At 41.5% G+C, this 15,266-nt stretch overlaps 1 protein-coding gene across 1 annotated transcript in view; it reads left to right on the plus strand.

The window, feature by feature from the left end:
- The window catches only part of sufu (suppressor of fused homolog (Drosophila)), a 66,572-nt gene that overhangs the window by 19,573 nt on the left and 31,733 nt on the right, over positions 1–15,266 (plus strand). Inside the window, exons 3-4 of the mRNA XM_055647008.1 lie at positions 118–254; positions 12,954–13,096. Of these exons, the coding sequence (XP_055502983.1) occupies positions 118–254; positions 12,954–13,096 (280 nt within the window). The remainder of the gene's footprint in view (positions 1–117; positions 255–12,953; positions 13,097–15,266) is intronic.

Consider the following 15,266-nt stretch of genomic DNA (forward strand, 5'->3'; position numbering starts at 1 on the left):
TGTGAATTAAACTGGGAGTGATTGAATCACCACAGATCACTTTATAATGTTGCTATAATGCATAGGTACTTCATGCAGCGATTTTTACAAAAAATTAAGACTTCTTTTGTTGTTCAGATTTACAGGAGTGGAAGGACCAAGTGGCTTTGGGTTTGAACTGACTTTCCGGTTAAGACGAGAAACTGGGGAAACTGCACCTCCAACGTGGCCAGCTGAACTGATGCAGGGTTTGGCCAGATATGTATTCCAGTCAGGTAAATTCTCATAGTTGTTCATATATAAATAATCAATGTGGAAAGTAGGTCACAACTTCACTTCTGACAAGCTTTGGAGAACCTATTGCAGGATAATGGGCTTAGATTTATTATTGTCACCTATACCAAGGAACAGTGAAAAACTTTGTTTAACAAGTTATCTAATCAGATCAGATAATACTATATATAAATACAATCGTTAAACTCGAGTACTATGGGTAGAGCAAAGGATATGATACAATAGTATTTTATTTATCCCAGCAGGGAAATGGTCTGCCAACAGTCATAAAACACAACAAGATACATGAAACATGAAATTAAAGATGCAGAATGGAGTTCTCTTCATTGTAGCGAATCTGATGTATAATGCCCTGAATAATCTCAAATCCCAAATCATAAATCATAAAATCCACTCATAATTTTATAGTGTAGCAGTTTTATATATGTGTGTTATGATTGTGTTTATGACAGAATATATGTGTTATGATTGTGTTTATAGTTTGTTTGGTTGTTTGCTCATTTGTCTTTTGCACAAAAGTCTGCGAGCATTGCCACTTTCATTTCACTGCACATCTCGTATGTGTATGTGACAAATAAACTTGACTTGACTTGACTTGACTTATAATGTAGGAAATGTGATAACCTGTTTGTGTATATAAAAGCCACAACAAATAATGTGATTATGAATAGGAAGCAGCACAGAGAAGTGGAGTAAATGCTACCTGACTCAGTGTTCATCCATTAATGTATTTGTCCTATATCTAATTTTTCCCTTTCCCATGACTCTCAGTCTCGACCCGAAATGTCAACTATTCCTTTTCTTCAGAGATGCTGCCTGACCCGCTGAGTTATTCCAACTTTATGTGTCTGCCAAGTGTTTTCAATATTTTCTTTCATTTTATGGATTTCTAATATATACAGTTTATTGGTTCTGTTCATGTGGTGTCAATTGAGAATTAAATACGGACCAGAAAGCTTATGATCACTCCTAAGATAATACCACAGTTTAATTTCTTAACCAGAAGATTTCACCTCTGACAATACAACACATGCGCAGAATTGCACCATTGTAAGATGACATTACAGTGCTTTGAAATTGTACTTAAAATATTGTGTGACGAAAGGAACTGCAGATGCTGGTTTATACAGAAGATACTGTAGTGCTGAAGTAACTCAGCTGGTAAGGCAACATCTCTGGAGAAAACGAATGTGTGACGTTTCAGGTCGGAACCCTTCGTCAGACTGTTAAAACAGAAAGTAAAAATATTGTGCTATTTCTGAACTGCTGTTCTGGGATGTTCCGTACGGTTCAGTTTATAAAGGAGAAAGCATTAATGCTGGATGAGAAATTATAAATTTGGAATCGTCACGTTAATCTTCACTTAATCTCTGTAAATGTAAGGGGCTCAGCCAAGCCCCTTACTCAGCACCATGACTGAATGACTTGGTCATGTTGGGATTCTTAGCAAAATAGCAAATTACTTTGTTAAATTGAATTCTATGCAGAATGTTTTAATTTCTATTTAATTATTTTCATTTAAAATTATTTAAGGTAATTCTGACAGTTTTTGGTGTTTCTGAAGACTTAAGACAATTTAAAATTATTTCAGAACCTTGATAAGAGTAACATGATGCATTGATAATGTGCACAGTAGAAAAATAAGAGTCGCAAAATATATTTGACGTAAATACCGACTCTGCCTTGATGAGGGACATAGCCATCCCGTAGCTTTCTGATGATTTTGGTAACTTCAAAGTTTGCGAACCTTCAGTTGTTGCTGCATTTCCATCCAACGGGTAGTCACAGTACTCTCCATAATGTTTGGGACAAAGACACATAATTTATTTATTTGCCTCTTGTACTCCACAATTTGAGATTTGGAATAGCAAAAATCACATGTGGTTAAAGAGCACATTGCCAGATTTTATTAAAGGACATTTTTATACATTTTGATTTCACCAGGTAGAAATTACAGCTGTGTTTATACATAGTCCCTCCATTTCAGGGCATCATAATGTTTGGGACACATGGCTTCTCAGGCGTTTGTAATTGCTCAGGTGTGTTTAATTGCCTCCTTATTGTAGGTATAAGAGAGCTCTCAGCACCTAGTCTTTCCTCCAGTCTTTCCACCACCTTTGGAAACTTTTATTGCTGATAATCAACATGGGGACCAAAGTTGTGCAAATGAAAGTCAAAGAAGCCATTATGAGACTGAGAAACAAGAATAAAACTGTTATAGACATCCGCCAAACGTTAGGCTTGCCAAAATCAACTGTTTGGAACATCATTAAGAAGAAAGAGAGCACTGGTGAGCTTACTACTCGCAAAGGGACTGGCAAGCCAAGGAAGATGTCCACAGCTGATGACAGAAGAATTCTCTTTGTAAGAAAGAAAAATCCCCAAACACCTGTCCGACAAATCAGAAACACTCTTCAGGAGTCAGGTGTGGATTTGTCAATGACCACTGTCCACAGAACACTTCAGGAACAGAAATATAAAGGCTACACTGCAAGATGCAAACCACTGGTTAGCTGCAAAAATAGGATGGCCAGGTTACAGTTTGCCAAGAAGTACTTAAAAGAGCAACCACAGTTCTGGAAAAAAGGTCTTGTGGACAGATGAGACGAAGATTAACATATCAGAATGATGGCAAGAGCAAAATATGAAGGAGAGAAAGAACTGCCCAAGATGCAAAGCATACCCCCTCATCTGTGAAACACAGTGGTGGGGGTGTTATGGCCTGGGCATGGACGGCTGCTGAAGGTACCTGCTCACCTATCTTCGATACAACTGCTGATGGTAGTAACACAATGAATTCTGAAGTGTATAGACACATCCTATCTGCTCGTTCAAACAAATGCCTCAAAATTCATTGGCCGGCGGTTCATTCTACAGCAAGTCAATTCTTGAGTGGCCATGTCAATAAACTGATCTGAACCCAATTGAGCATGCATTTTATATGCTGAAGAGAAAACTGAAGGGGATTATCCCCCCCCCCCCAAAAAAAAAATAGCAAAAGCTAAAGATGGCTGCAATACTGGCCTGGCAGAGCATCACCAGAGAAGACACCCCGCAACTGGTGATGTCCATGAATCGCAGACTTCAAGCAGTCATTGCATCCAAAGGATATGCAACAAAATACTAAACATGACTACTTTCATTTTCATGACATTGCTGTGTCCCAAACATTATGGTGCCCTGAAATGGGGTGACTATGTATAAACACAGCTGTAATTTCTACATGGTGAAACCAAAATGTATAAAAATGGCCTTAATTAAAATCTGATGTGCACTTTAACACATGTGATTTTTTTTTTGGACGATTACAAATCTCAAATTGTGGAGTACAGTGGCAAATAAATAAATTATACGTTTTTGTCCCAAACATTATGGAGGGAACTGTAGGTCTGATATGGAGAATCTGTGATTTACATCAAGTAGTTTGATACTTTGTTTGCCTGATGAAAGTCATAAACTACATGCCAACTCCAGAGAGCATGCCAAGTATGTCTGTGATCACTCTAACAAACTACAAAGCTGTATACCTTCCTCCCAGTTGTATTTATCCTCTTCTGCAAGAGTAGCAGAAGACCAGTAAAGAACAGACAATGCTTTAGTAAACTTCGGTCAAAATTTATAGCTGTTGTATTATTAATGAGTCCTTCAGGCACTTCTGAGCACTGAGGAGCATCTGGTGGATATATTCACACTCTTGCAGGAAAGTGAGATTGTGAACACTGACTTTGCTCCATTTCATTCAATTTGGCCTTCTGATGCTCCATGGTTCTTTCAGTCTTCAGTCTTGAAAGCCTATTTTGTGTTCAAACATCAAGTTACCAGGTGGCAAGGTGGCTTTTTCTACAAAGGTTTCTCTGTGTACAGCTTATGGCTCCCCTCTCTTGAATGACAAAAATATTATGATGCCTCTGTTTACCTGGAGCTTAGAGACCTTCCAATATGCTGAGGACACAATGATCTTGATCACCACTTAAATTAACTTTTATTATTTCACATATTTTATCATACCAAATAAAACCAAAGTAGTTCATGATACCCAGGAGGCTATTTAGTCCATATTATTTGTGCTGGTATCTTTCCACAGAAATCCATCATAACATACAACTTTTTTAGTTTTGGCACAGATATTGTGGGCCAAAGGGCCAGTTCCTGTGCTGTATTGTTTATGTTCTCCTGAGGCTTGTATCTTCTTTCCTCTGTTTGTATCATTCAGATATAGAACTTTTTTTTAACCTTATAAAATGACCCAGTGTGGCAAAGCACTTTGAACTCCAGCATACTACCTAGAAATTAAACCCTTTCTCCATGATGTAGTGAAGAGACATTTGGTTTTCATATTCCACTCCAGGAACCTAGCTCAAAATCTGGGTTGAAACTCAACTGAATGGGCAATGCAGGCTCAAAAAATCTACTTTTAAGATGTTGACACTGAACATTTTGTGGTTGTTGCAAAATATCCCATGTTACAAGTAAGCTTGTGTATTGTCCAAATGTTTATCACCCAATTAACTTGCTAAATACCAAGGAAAATAATAATCGATTTTAGTATTGTGCTTGAACTTTACCATTTCAGACATTGCAACAATTTAAAAATAACAATTTAACTGAAAAGTATTTGGGATGATCTTAGGTTTCCATGGTGTCATATAAATACAATTGCTTTTGTCTTTTCTTTCCTTCTATTGCATTAATTTTGGCTTTGTTCTACTAGCATCTTGTTTGACTCATCCTTTGTGTTTTCCATCATTGGATTTACTGTCAATTGATTTAGATTTCCACTGGCAAGATATTGGAGTGTGGAGTATCCAGGGATTTGTAATAAACAAGAATGGAACTGCTTGTCGCATTGCTTAACATATGGCTTGTTAATGCATTATTGCTGACCATCAAAACTTGAACTAACCAATTAATTAATCAGTTGTATATTTATTTATTTTTTTGATCAAAAAAGACAGAAAGTGCTGGAGTAATTCAGCAGGTCAGACAGCAACTCTGGAGAACATGGATAGGTGACGTTCTAGGTCAGGACACATCTTCAGACTTGAGTCTGCTCTGGTAAGAGTGGAAAATTTGGCATTACTGTGATCCCTTTGCAAGACAGGATCAGTCATTGTATAACCAAGTTTAAAATACGCCATCCACATAGTTATGCCAGAAAGACAGGAGCCAGGAATGAACATCATGGTTTTACATTTCATGCATGTGATTTTTTACATGCTGTTTGTTCTTATTTTGCTTTTGAAGTAGCTGTTTTTAGGCTGATTTAGAGTACGAGGCATTGGTGGAGGAGTATTCATAATTCTTTTGGTGGACTGGTGTAAAGACAATTATTGGTATTTGTATGCAAACTGGCAGCAATTCTGCAGCTTCAAGAATGCAGTTCCATGTTGTTTAGTACCATGGTACTGAACTGGAACAGATTTCCTTCCTTTCAGCCATCGTATGTTGTAGGCACTGAAGACTGATTAAAGTCATTAATATTAATTAGGTGTAGCTACAACCGTGATATTAAATAGCATCCTTTGCCTCTTTTATTGCAAGTATTCTATCAAGCCGAGTTTTTGAAAAATGATCTTGTACACTAGATGTTTTATATATGGGCATCTTATGTCACCTCTTGATGACACAAAATTCAACATTACCTTCACTGTGTCAGCACAACCTTTGGACAATTAAGGCAGAGGGTATTTGAAGAGCAATATTTGAAACCAGACACAGACATCACATGTTTAGGAAGGAACTGCAGATGCCGGTTTAAACCAAAGATAGACAGAAAAAGCTGGAGTAACTCAGTGGGTCAAACAGCATTTCTGGAGAAAAGGTGATGTTTCGGGTCGAGACCCTTCTTCAGAACATCACCTGTTGGGCGTTAGTGATCCCTGCTTTCCTGTATGCTACTAAGACAAGGTTACAGTAACAGACACCATAAAACACTGGAAATATCGCACCAAGATTATCATAATTGACGTAAAATCTTCCTAATTCACTGAAGGAATAGGCAAACCAATGTTAATGGCATCTCAGGCCAACAAATCCAGCATTAAGGTCCCAGTTACACTCAGTCAGCCACCAGCCGAGGTAATTTGTTTGCCAACTTCTAACTGCTGAAGTGGATGCACTATTCTGAGCTGTGTCATACGAAGAGATTGCCAGGCGGACAGGAGAAAGGTGTTGAGGAAGTGTTGTGGCCTGTGATCACTCGCATTCCCATTGGAGCATTCCTGATGGAACTGAGGTTCTCAATTCTGTGCAAAAACCGAAAGAGTGTGGAAGCTTCTGCAATTCACTGTGAAAGCAAGCCACCCTTTCCAGAAGGACGTCTCAGAAGAAGACATCATAGTCTTATCAAAACAGGAAAATCCTAGCTGATCTGTCTGGTGAGTGTCAATAAAGAGAGACGAATGAAGGTGGTCATGAAAAATATGTGCTGGAACTGTGAGATGCGGAACACAGTGGCCGTGGGAAATCTAAAATAAACAAAGCATGCTGGGAATATTTGTTTGATCGGGTGGCTTCTGGAGAGGAAGAAGAATCAACGTTACAGGTAGACGATCTTGCATCATACTTGGTAATTCTAACAGTATTTAGATATAGCCATCCCTTTTGCTGTCTCCCCGTCTCTGCAGTTTGAGACACGCTTGTTTCATCACTGCTCCAGTTCTGATCATACCTGAATTGTTATTTCTTTCTCTCTTGACAAAGTTGTTCACTGAATCACAGTACTCATGACATTAATAAAGCAATACCAATCTGCTGCCTGACCAGTTGTTTATTTCCAGTATTGTGTCTTTTTATGATGTCACTATGCAATATTAAAAGGTCATTTTGACCCAATACAGGCAAGCATTGTACTTTTATAATGTGTCTAATTCATAACCATATTGCATTTGTCAGTTCACCCTGGGGTAAACTGCATAACCATGTCGCCTGTGAACAAAACTACATCACCTATGCTAATTTTGGGATTTGCCTTTTAAGGTATCTGTGCAGAAATCCTGACTTTGCTGTCAGTTAGGAAATGTTATTATCCCCAACAGCGATATCTAGACTTATTTTTTAAATTGGGGCATCACAATTACTATGATTCCTCACAGGGTTCAATGAATGTACAGCTCGTGTGCAATATTACAGCGGTACATAAAATGAATGGTGACACACTCCTCTGGTTGATAATGGATGATGAACTTTGCATTGGCTGAAACAGCAATCCATATGTGCATAGAATCATGAAAAATGTCCTTGACCCAGATGCACCAAAGCCACCTTCAATATTTTAAAGTAAATACAGAAAAGGAGTACATTTTTGATTCTTTTCTAAAAAGCAATAACTGAGCTGCAAACCTTCTAAATCAAGCCTTATGCACGTGCAGTCATTCTTACTGATAATAATCTGAAATTAAAAATTCCCTGGTAATCCATTGTTCAGATTTTAGGAACAACACCAGATTCAAGGAATCGAAGCAGAAAAGCAAGATTGTATAGTATTGTTCAGTGTGTTTTATAAATTACTGAGCTTTTGTTTTTACATTCTGTGTCTGCAATTGAACATTTTGTACTGTGCTATAAAATGCCTGATTTAAGCACCATCTGATAGTTGGAACCTGTTTAAAATATAAACTCCCTATTAGAAATTTAAAAAAAAAATGCCTGGCTATAACATTTAATTTTTTTTTTTTTAAATTGCATAGTTGACATTAATCAAATTTAACGAAGATACTCACAACTACCAAGAGTGAACCCACTGCTAGGCATTGAGATGGATTTGTATTTTCACCTTGCAGTTCACTCCAGTGCCGTTCATATAGAGTAACCCCCTTCAATAATTCAAAAATTATCATCAACCAGAATAGGAGCTAGATCAACCAACAGCCAGGTAAAGATGGACATTCTGCAATAATTAATTTAATTTCTGATTGCTTGAAGTAACTCTACCAGTTCTGACTTAAACGCTGAAAAGCATTTGCAATGATGCTTGAAGTTTTTAACAAAAGAATTTGGTGGACACCACAGCATACAATGGGATATTCTCTGCCCTCATTACTAGTGCATTTTTGGTTACTGTATGCATGATCTGCAGAATGGAGTTCTGCAAAAGTCAGTTTTAAATTGTACTAGACTAAGTGGGACCCGTTGGGTCCCTGGCACACGGGAGGCCTGGTTCTCCAACGCAACCCGTTCTCCAATACAATATTCCACCACTCCCCCGTTCCCCCAATGCAACCCGTCCACCCCCCCCCCCCCCAACGCAATATTGCACCAGTCACGCATAGCCCCCAATGCGCAGGCACGGCTCATTTCCCCTCATCCCCCAGCACTCCCTCGCCCTCCTCTTCACCCTCCCTCTTCTTTCCCCTCTCCTCCTCCCTCACCTCTCTCCCTCCCTCTCCTTTCCCCTACCCTCGGTCACTCCCTCCCTACCTCCATAACACCTCTCCCCTCCCTACCTCCTGTCCCTCTATCCCCCACTCCTCAACTCCCCCTACCCCCCCACTATCCTTCCTGACCTATCCCACTGCCCTCCCCTCCCTCTATTCCCCACTACCCCCCTCCCCTCCCTCTATTCCTCCTCCTCCCCCACTCTCCTCACCTCCCCCACTTTCCCCCTCCCCCTCCTTACTCCTTCCTCTCCCACAAACCCCCCCACACTCCCTCCTCACCTTCCCAGGATCTTTCCCCTCTCTTCCTCCCTTCCCCAATCCCTCCTTCACCTCTCCCTCCCTCTCCTTTCCCCTACACTCAGTCACTCCCTCCCTCCATCCATAAAAAGCAGCATCTGCAGTTCCTTCATGATGGAGAAGATCTCCTCCGAGAAGGCCGTGAGGGCAAGTTACCGCAATGGCGGTGGAGGAGGAAATGGCCCCGGGGGGAGGGGTAGACGGGACTGCCATTTCCGCAGAGGGCATGCAAGGGAGAGTGGTGAGTAATGAGGGAGAGGGAGAAGGGACCATGGCCTCCACTGAACCCGCGGTGGTGGGGGAGACGATAGACAAGTTACTGTGAGGAAGGGAGAGGGGAGTTTGAGTGAGGCAGGACAGGCCGCCGCCGGTGGGGCAGGAAGGGACGTCGCCATCCCGGCAGTGGCATTGACTGACAGAAGAGACCAATCTACGTGGCGCTTACTGAAGGTATCTGCGCACGCACGTTTTTTAAGATTTTTAAACCACGATAACTTTTACAATATATCATCGATCGGAACGAAACTTGTTGCACTTGCAGCACAGGAGAACGGTGAGTAACCTGGCGAAAAATCGTAGCACTATCGCGTGCCGTTGTTGCGCAAATAGAAAACCCCGCAAACCAGAAGAGTACAAGATCAGAGTTTCAGTTATGTATGGATAGACAGACAGATATCCTCAGCAGTACAAATGGTACTCATTGTTAACTATTTTTAAAAATGACGGCATTATTGCTACCTGGGAGGAGTCTTGTTTCCTGTTTCCTGAATAGTTGGAAGATTAATTTATGAGCTGTTTATATATGCGCTTAATTGATACAGGATGCAAGCATCCACATTTACCTGCCACACTTCATCCTGTTTCTCCTCTCATCCAGCTTTCTTCCCACCCCCCTCCTCCCCACAATCAGTCTGAATGAGGGTCCCAACCCGAAACGTCACCTATCCATGTTCTCCAGAGTTGCTGTCTGACCCGCTGAGTTAGCACTTTGACCTTTCATGCAGATTTGAAATTATTTATTCAGTTTGTAGTGCATTAAAGCTTGTTTGTTTTCTGGCTTTCAGTCTTATTATTGAAGATTTGCTAAGCTTTAATGCAATTCCATCTCTGCATTGAATCTGGCCTGCAAAGATTCAAATTCTTATGGAAATAATTTCCAGGCTTTGTTAGAATTAAATTGTTTTATGTTTAACCAACAGTTAGTGGGAGCAGGTTTTCAATTTGGCTTTAAATCAGAAAAAGAAATGCAGAGGACAGCATTGTTATGTTGTTGTGTTTCATTTGCTCCTTTTCTTACTGAGTATTTTTAGCCTCAGACTATTATCATAGATCCCCGTGTTCCCATTGTGCCAAAACTTTCCGTATCAGGATTCTAATAAATAAATGCCGAGAACAGAAATCCTCAATTCTCTCCTTAACTTTTTTCCAAGGAAGTGTTTATACAGGTGCACAACCTTTTATCCGAAGTTCCAAATAACGAAAAGCTCCGAATGGCGGACATTTTTTCGGTCCTTGAAGAAAGGTCCTTGAAGAGGTTCACCGAGGGCGGCCCGCAGAGGTGACAGCGGAACTTCCGGTCGGTCCTCGAAGAAAGGGGAACTAAATCCCCATTCATAAAAGAGAAGGTGAGGGTAAGAGAAGGGGAGGGTTAATAATTGACAATCTGCTGCTGCCTGCCCGCTGAGTTAAAAAGTTCCCACGGTAGACTCACGATATACAGTGTATCGTGAGTCTTGCGTGGGAACTTTTTAAACTCAGCGGGCAGGCAACAGCAGATTGTCGCTCCCTTCAGTTTCACCCCACCTACACCCCTCTGCTTCCCGGCCATGTGTGTGACCCCTTCCCTCCCCTCTCCAGCTCCCCGCCCATTGCACCGGCGCGGGGGCTTTGCACTGTCTTCACGTCGGCGATGCCAGCAGGTCAGTGCCAGTCACCGGAGACGTCAGGACCAACGGGTCACCGACCCCCAGGCCCACTGAAAGCACGGAGATCCCAGAGACCCACAGCCAGCAGCAGCCCAGCCCCGTTCCAACTCCAGAGGAACACGAAGCTGATGGTGTGCAAGGTACGTCTTGGTCTTGGAGTTGCGGATGAGGCGGCGCAGCTCGGGCTGTGACGTCTCCGGCCACCCCCCTGTACAGGAGCTGAGACTGGGAACTGTGGAGTTGTTTGCAGTTGCAGAGGGAGGGGGCAAGGGCGGTACAGTTCCCAGTCTCAGCTCCAGTCCAGGGGGGTGGCCGGAGACGTCAGGACCAACGGGACACCGACTGCAAGCACGGAGATCCCAGAGACTCACAGCCAGCAGCAACTCTAGCCCAGCCCCGCACCAACTCCAGAGGAACCCGGGTTGCGGATGAGGGGGCGCAGCTCGGGCTGTGGGCGAACTGCCACTTGTCGTTGTAGCGGCGCATCGGGGAGCGGGTTCCTGTTGGTCCTGACGTCTCCGGCCACCCTGTCCCCCCTGGACAGGAACTGAGAGACGTCAGGACCACCAGAAGCCGCTCCCCGATGGGCCGCTACGGCGACAAGTGGCAGTTCGCCCACAGCCCGAGCTGCGTCCCCTCATTGGGACACCGACCCCCAGGCCCACTGCAAGCACGGAGATCCCAGATCAGCAACTCCAGCCCAGCCCCGCTCCAACTCAGGAGGAACACGCAGAAGCTGATGGTGTGCAAGGTACGTCCTGTTCTTGGGGTGGCGCAGCTCGGGCTGTGGGCGAACTGCCACTTGTCGCCGTAGCGGCCCATCGGGGAGCGGATTCCTCTGTAGTTGGAGGGACAGGGAGACACTGGCTTTTGAGAATGGTGGGCAATCACTTCCAAAGTTCTGCCCACACAGTCAGTACACCTCTCCTACACTTGTCTCCCGCACTAAGATCATCTCGCAGAGAATGATCCCAGCCTAACCCTCCCTATTCTCTCCTATTCTGCAAGAAAAAACTACATTGAAGACTCAAACTCGCGATCGAGTAACTGCCGGGATCGAGGCGCAAACTCGCGATCTTGCGGATATGAGCCGAGCACTCTACCACTGAGCCAGCCGTTAAAATCTACGCTAAAAATCTTCCATTCCGAAAGCCGAAAAATTCTGAATTACGAAAAGTGTCTGGTCCCAAGGCTTTCGGATAAAAGGTTGTGCACCTGTAGTTTTATTTCCAAATCAAGGTCCAGAGATGAATGATGTCGTACTTGTTTTACAAATTGTGTTCCAATAACTCCAGTTCAGTTCAAAATGATTTAAACTTTTAAACTCTCAGCTTGTCCACAAACTGCTGTTTGTATAAATTTCACTGTTTAAAATTACGAATGCATTGTAGATGAACAAAAATGTAGTCAGTTGAACAACAAATCATTAAGATATAATTACTTAATAAAGCAAGTAGCAAAATGTATACATTTTGGTTTAAAAGATGCTGCATATATAGCAACTAGCTTTGATAATTGTCTTCCAGTAACGGCCTCATAACGTGATTATTCATTTTACTTTCCTGTTATGTCGGGCGTGTAAAAATATATCTTGAACCTTGACCCCATTATGAGAACCCTGCCTCATTTATCTTTTGCCTTCATAGATGTTGCTTCATACACTGGTTCTTGTAGCATTGGTTTTTTGTTCTAGTTCCCAGCATTTGCAGTCTCTTTAAATTTTGCTAAAGAGTTTGTTACTGGGTTTGGGGAAAATATATATTTTAAGCTCTCTTGAATTGCGTACAATTTCAGTAAATGTGTCTTTAACCATATATTGCATAATCAACTATGAATAAGTAATCAACTAGGAAAGGAGGAAAGAAGATAAGACTTTATTGCCTTCCATCACATGATGTTTATGTCAAGTTTTTAATGTAGTTGTGTGTGTTGTTGCTTTTTTGGTATGACTGGCTAACCAAATTCCTTGTATGTTGCAAAACATATGTGGCTAATACATTACGATTATGATTAGGATTATGATTAATAATAGAAAATAATACATAATTTGAACTTTTGTGGTCTCTTTGTCACTAAACAGAAAACACACTATGCAGTGGTGACCATGTCTCTTGGCACAGCCCATTGGACAACAGTGAATCCCGCATCCAACATATGTTATTGACAGAAGACCCACAGCTACAATCTGTGCGAACCCCCTTTGGAACAGTTGCTTTCCTCCAGGTATGACTGCACACATTTGTCACAATCTTTTTGCCTGTGCTGGAGGTTGGCGATGGTGATGTGGAACTTGAAATCAAAATTGGCTATGAGTTATTCAAATATCAAAGTATATCTTTTTAAGATTTATTTTCAATGCTATTGTCGTGTTTTGTAGTTGCACTACAAACATTTATTTGGACGTGGCAAGTTCTGACAAAGGATTTGTGATTTTAATTACTAACGATATTTCTCTTTTCACAGATGTTACCTGACCTACTGAATGTTTTCAGCATTTTGTTTTCATTTCAGACATGAAGATTTTTGGATTATTTTTATTTGATTTTGAAGTTGCAACCAGTGAAGTATTTTGTTTGAGACCAATTATGACAAAACTGAAAATTTATAAAATCTGACACAAGCTTCCGTATTGATTTCAAGAAGGGTCTCTACCTTGTCCATGTTCTACAGAGATGCTGCTTAACCTGCTGAGTTACTCCATTTTGCTCTTGTACCACTGTGCCCAGTTGCTAGGTTCCAACATTGAGTGTATTCTGGAGCTTTGAGACTACAGATCCTGGAATCCTGAGCAAAAAGCTGAGGGCCTCAAGTGTCTTGGAGTAGGGTCCCAACCCAATATGTCGTCTGTCGATTTCCCTTCACAGATGCTGCCTGACCCACTGAGTTCTTGCAGAAATTCACGCAGAGAGTGGTGAATCTCTGGAACTCTCTGCCACAGAGGGTAGTTGAGGCCAGTTCATTGGCTATATTTAAGAGGGAGTTAGATGTGGCCCTTGTGGCTAAGGGGATCAGGGGGTATGGAGAGAAGGCAGGTACGGGATACTGAGTTGGATGATCAGCCATGATCATATTGAATGGCGGTGCAGGGTCGAAGGGCCGAATGGCCTACTCCTGCACCTAATTTCTATGTTTCTATGTTTCTATTAGTTTATTTGAGTAAATTCTATTGGCTATGAATCTGTGAAAGTTAATATAACATTGGATGTTTAATAGGGAGTGAACATGAGCTAGTTGGAGTTAAGACTGACGTGGATTATTTGTTTTGGTTCTGTGTGGATTTTTTTGTTGGTTATTTGATCATTGAAACTGAGTTATGTTGAAATGCTAATACATAGCACCACAGAGTGGTAGGATGTGGCTTTACATCTGAGTCTGTTAATGCAAGGAAGCAATACTGTGAAGTGTGTTTGGTGGGCAGTGGAAGCTAGAGTGCTTATTTCTTAATGTGCCTAGGTACAGACAGTGTATAAATTTGCATCTTAAATAGAACAATTGAGATTTATTTCCAGTTTATTTTATTGGTATGCTTTCAGAGGTTTTCTTTGTTGAAAATAACCTTCTGGATGTTATTAGATTTCATTTAAAATCATTAAGGTAATTTTAATATATTGAAAATTTCCTTTGAATTTTTAAGTAAGGGGGAAATAATTGGGATAGCAATACTTGAGGCGTGATTATGGTATGTTCAAAACTGTTGGAACAACGCTAGCCTAAATAATGAGGACATAGCTCCATCTGCTGTTTGGAGTTATGTCTAAATTGTGAATCATTTTTTATTGATGTGGCTTTTAAATTCTTGACTAGTGTTAAAACGGATGTGATCACTTTTTTTGATCCCAACACCAGTCACATCTTCCTCTCCACACCCCTTTCTACTTTCCGCTGACCTCGTTTGCTCATCTCCCTTCAACTACATATAATAACCATATAACAATTACAGCACAGAAACAGGCCATCTCGGCCCTACAAGTCCATGCTGAACAATTATTTTCCCTTAGCCCCACCTGCCTGCACTCATACCATAATCCTCCATTCCCTTCTCATCCATATGCCTATCCAATTTATTTTTAAATGATACCAACGAACCTGCCTCCACCACTTCCACTGGAAGATCATTCCGTACCGTTACCACTCTCTGAATAAAGAAGTTCCCCCTCATGTTACCCGTAAGCTTCTGTCCCTTAATTCTGAAGTCATGTCCTCTTGTTTGAATCTTCCCTATTCTCAAAGGGAAAAGCTTGTCCACATCAACTCTGTCTATCCCTCTCATCATTTTAAAGACCTCTATCAAGTCCCCCCCCCCCCTTAACCTTCTGCACTCCAGAGAATAAAGACCTAACTTATTCAACCTTTCTCTGTAACTTAGTTGTTGAAATCCAGGCAACATTCTAGT

Source organism: Leucoraja erinacea, chromosome 15 (assembly GCF_028641065.1).
Source record: "Leucoraja erinacea ecotype New England chromosome 15, Leri_hhj_1, whole genome shotgun sequence".
Classification (NCBI taxonomy): Eukaryota; Metazoa; Chordata; class Chondrichthyes; order Rajiformes; family Rajidae; genus Leucoraja; species Leucoraja erinaceus.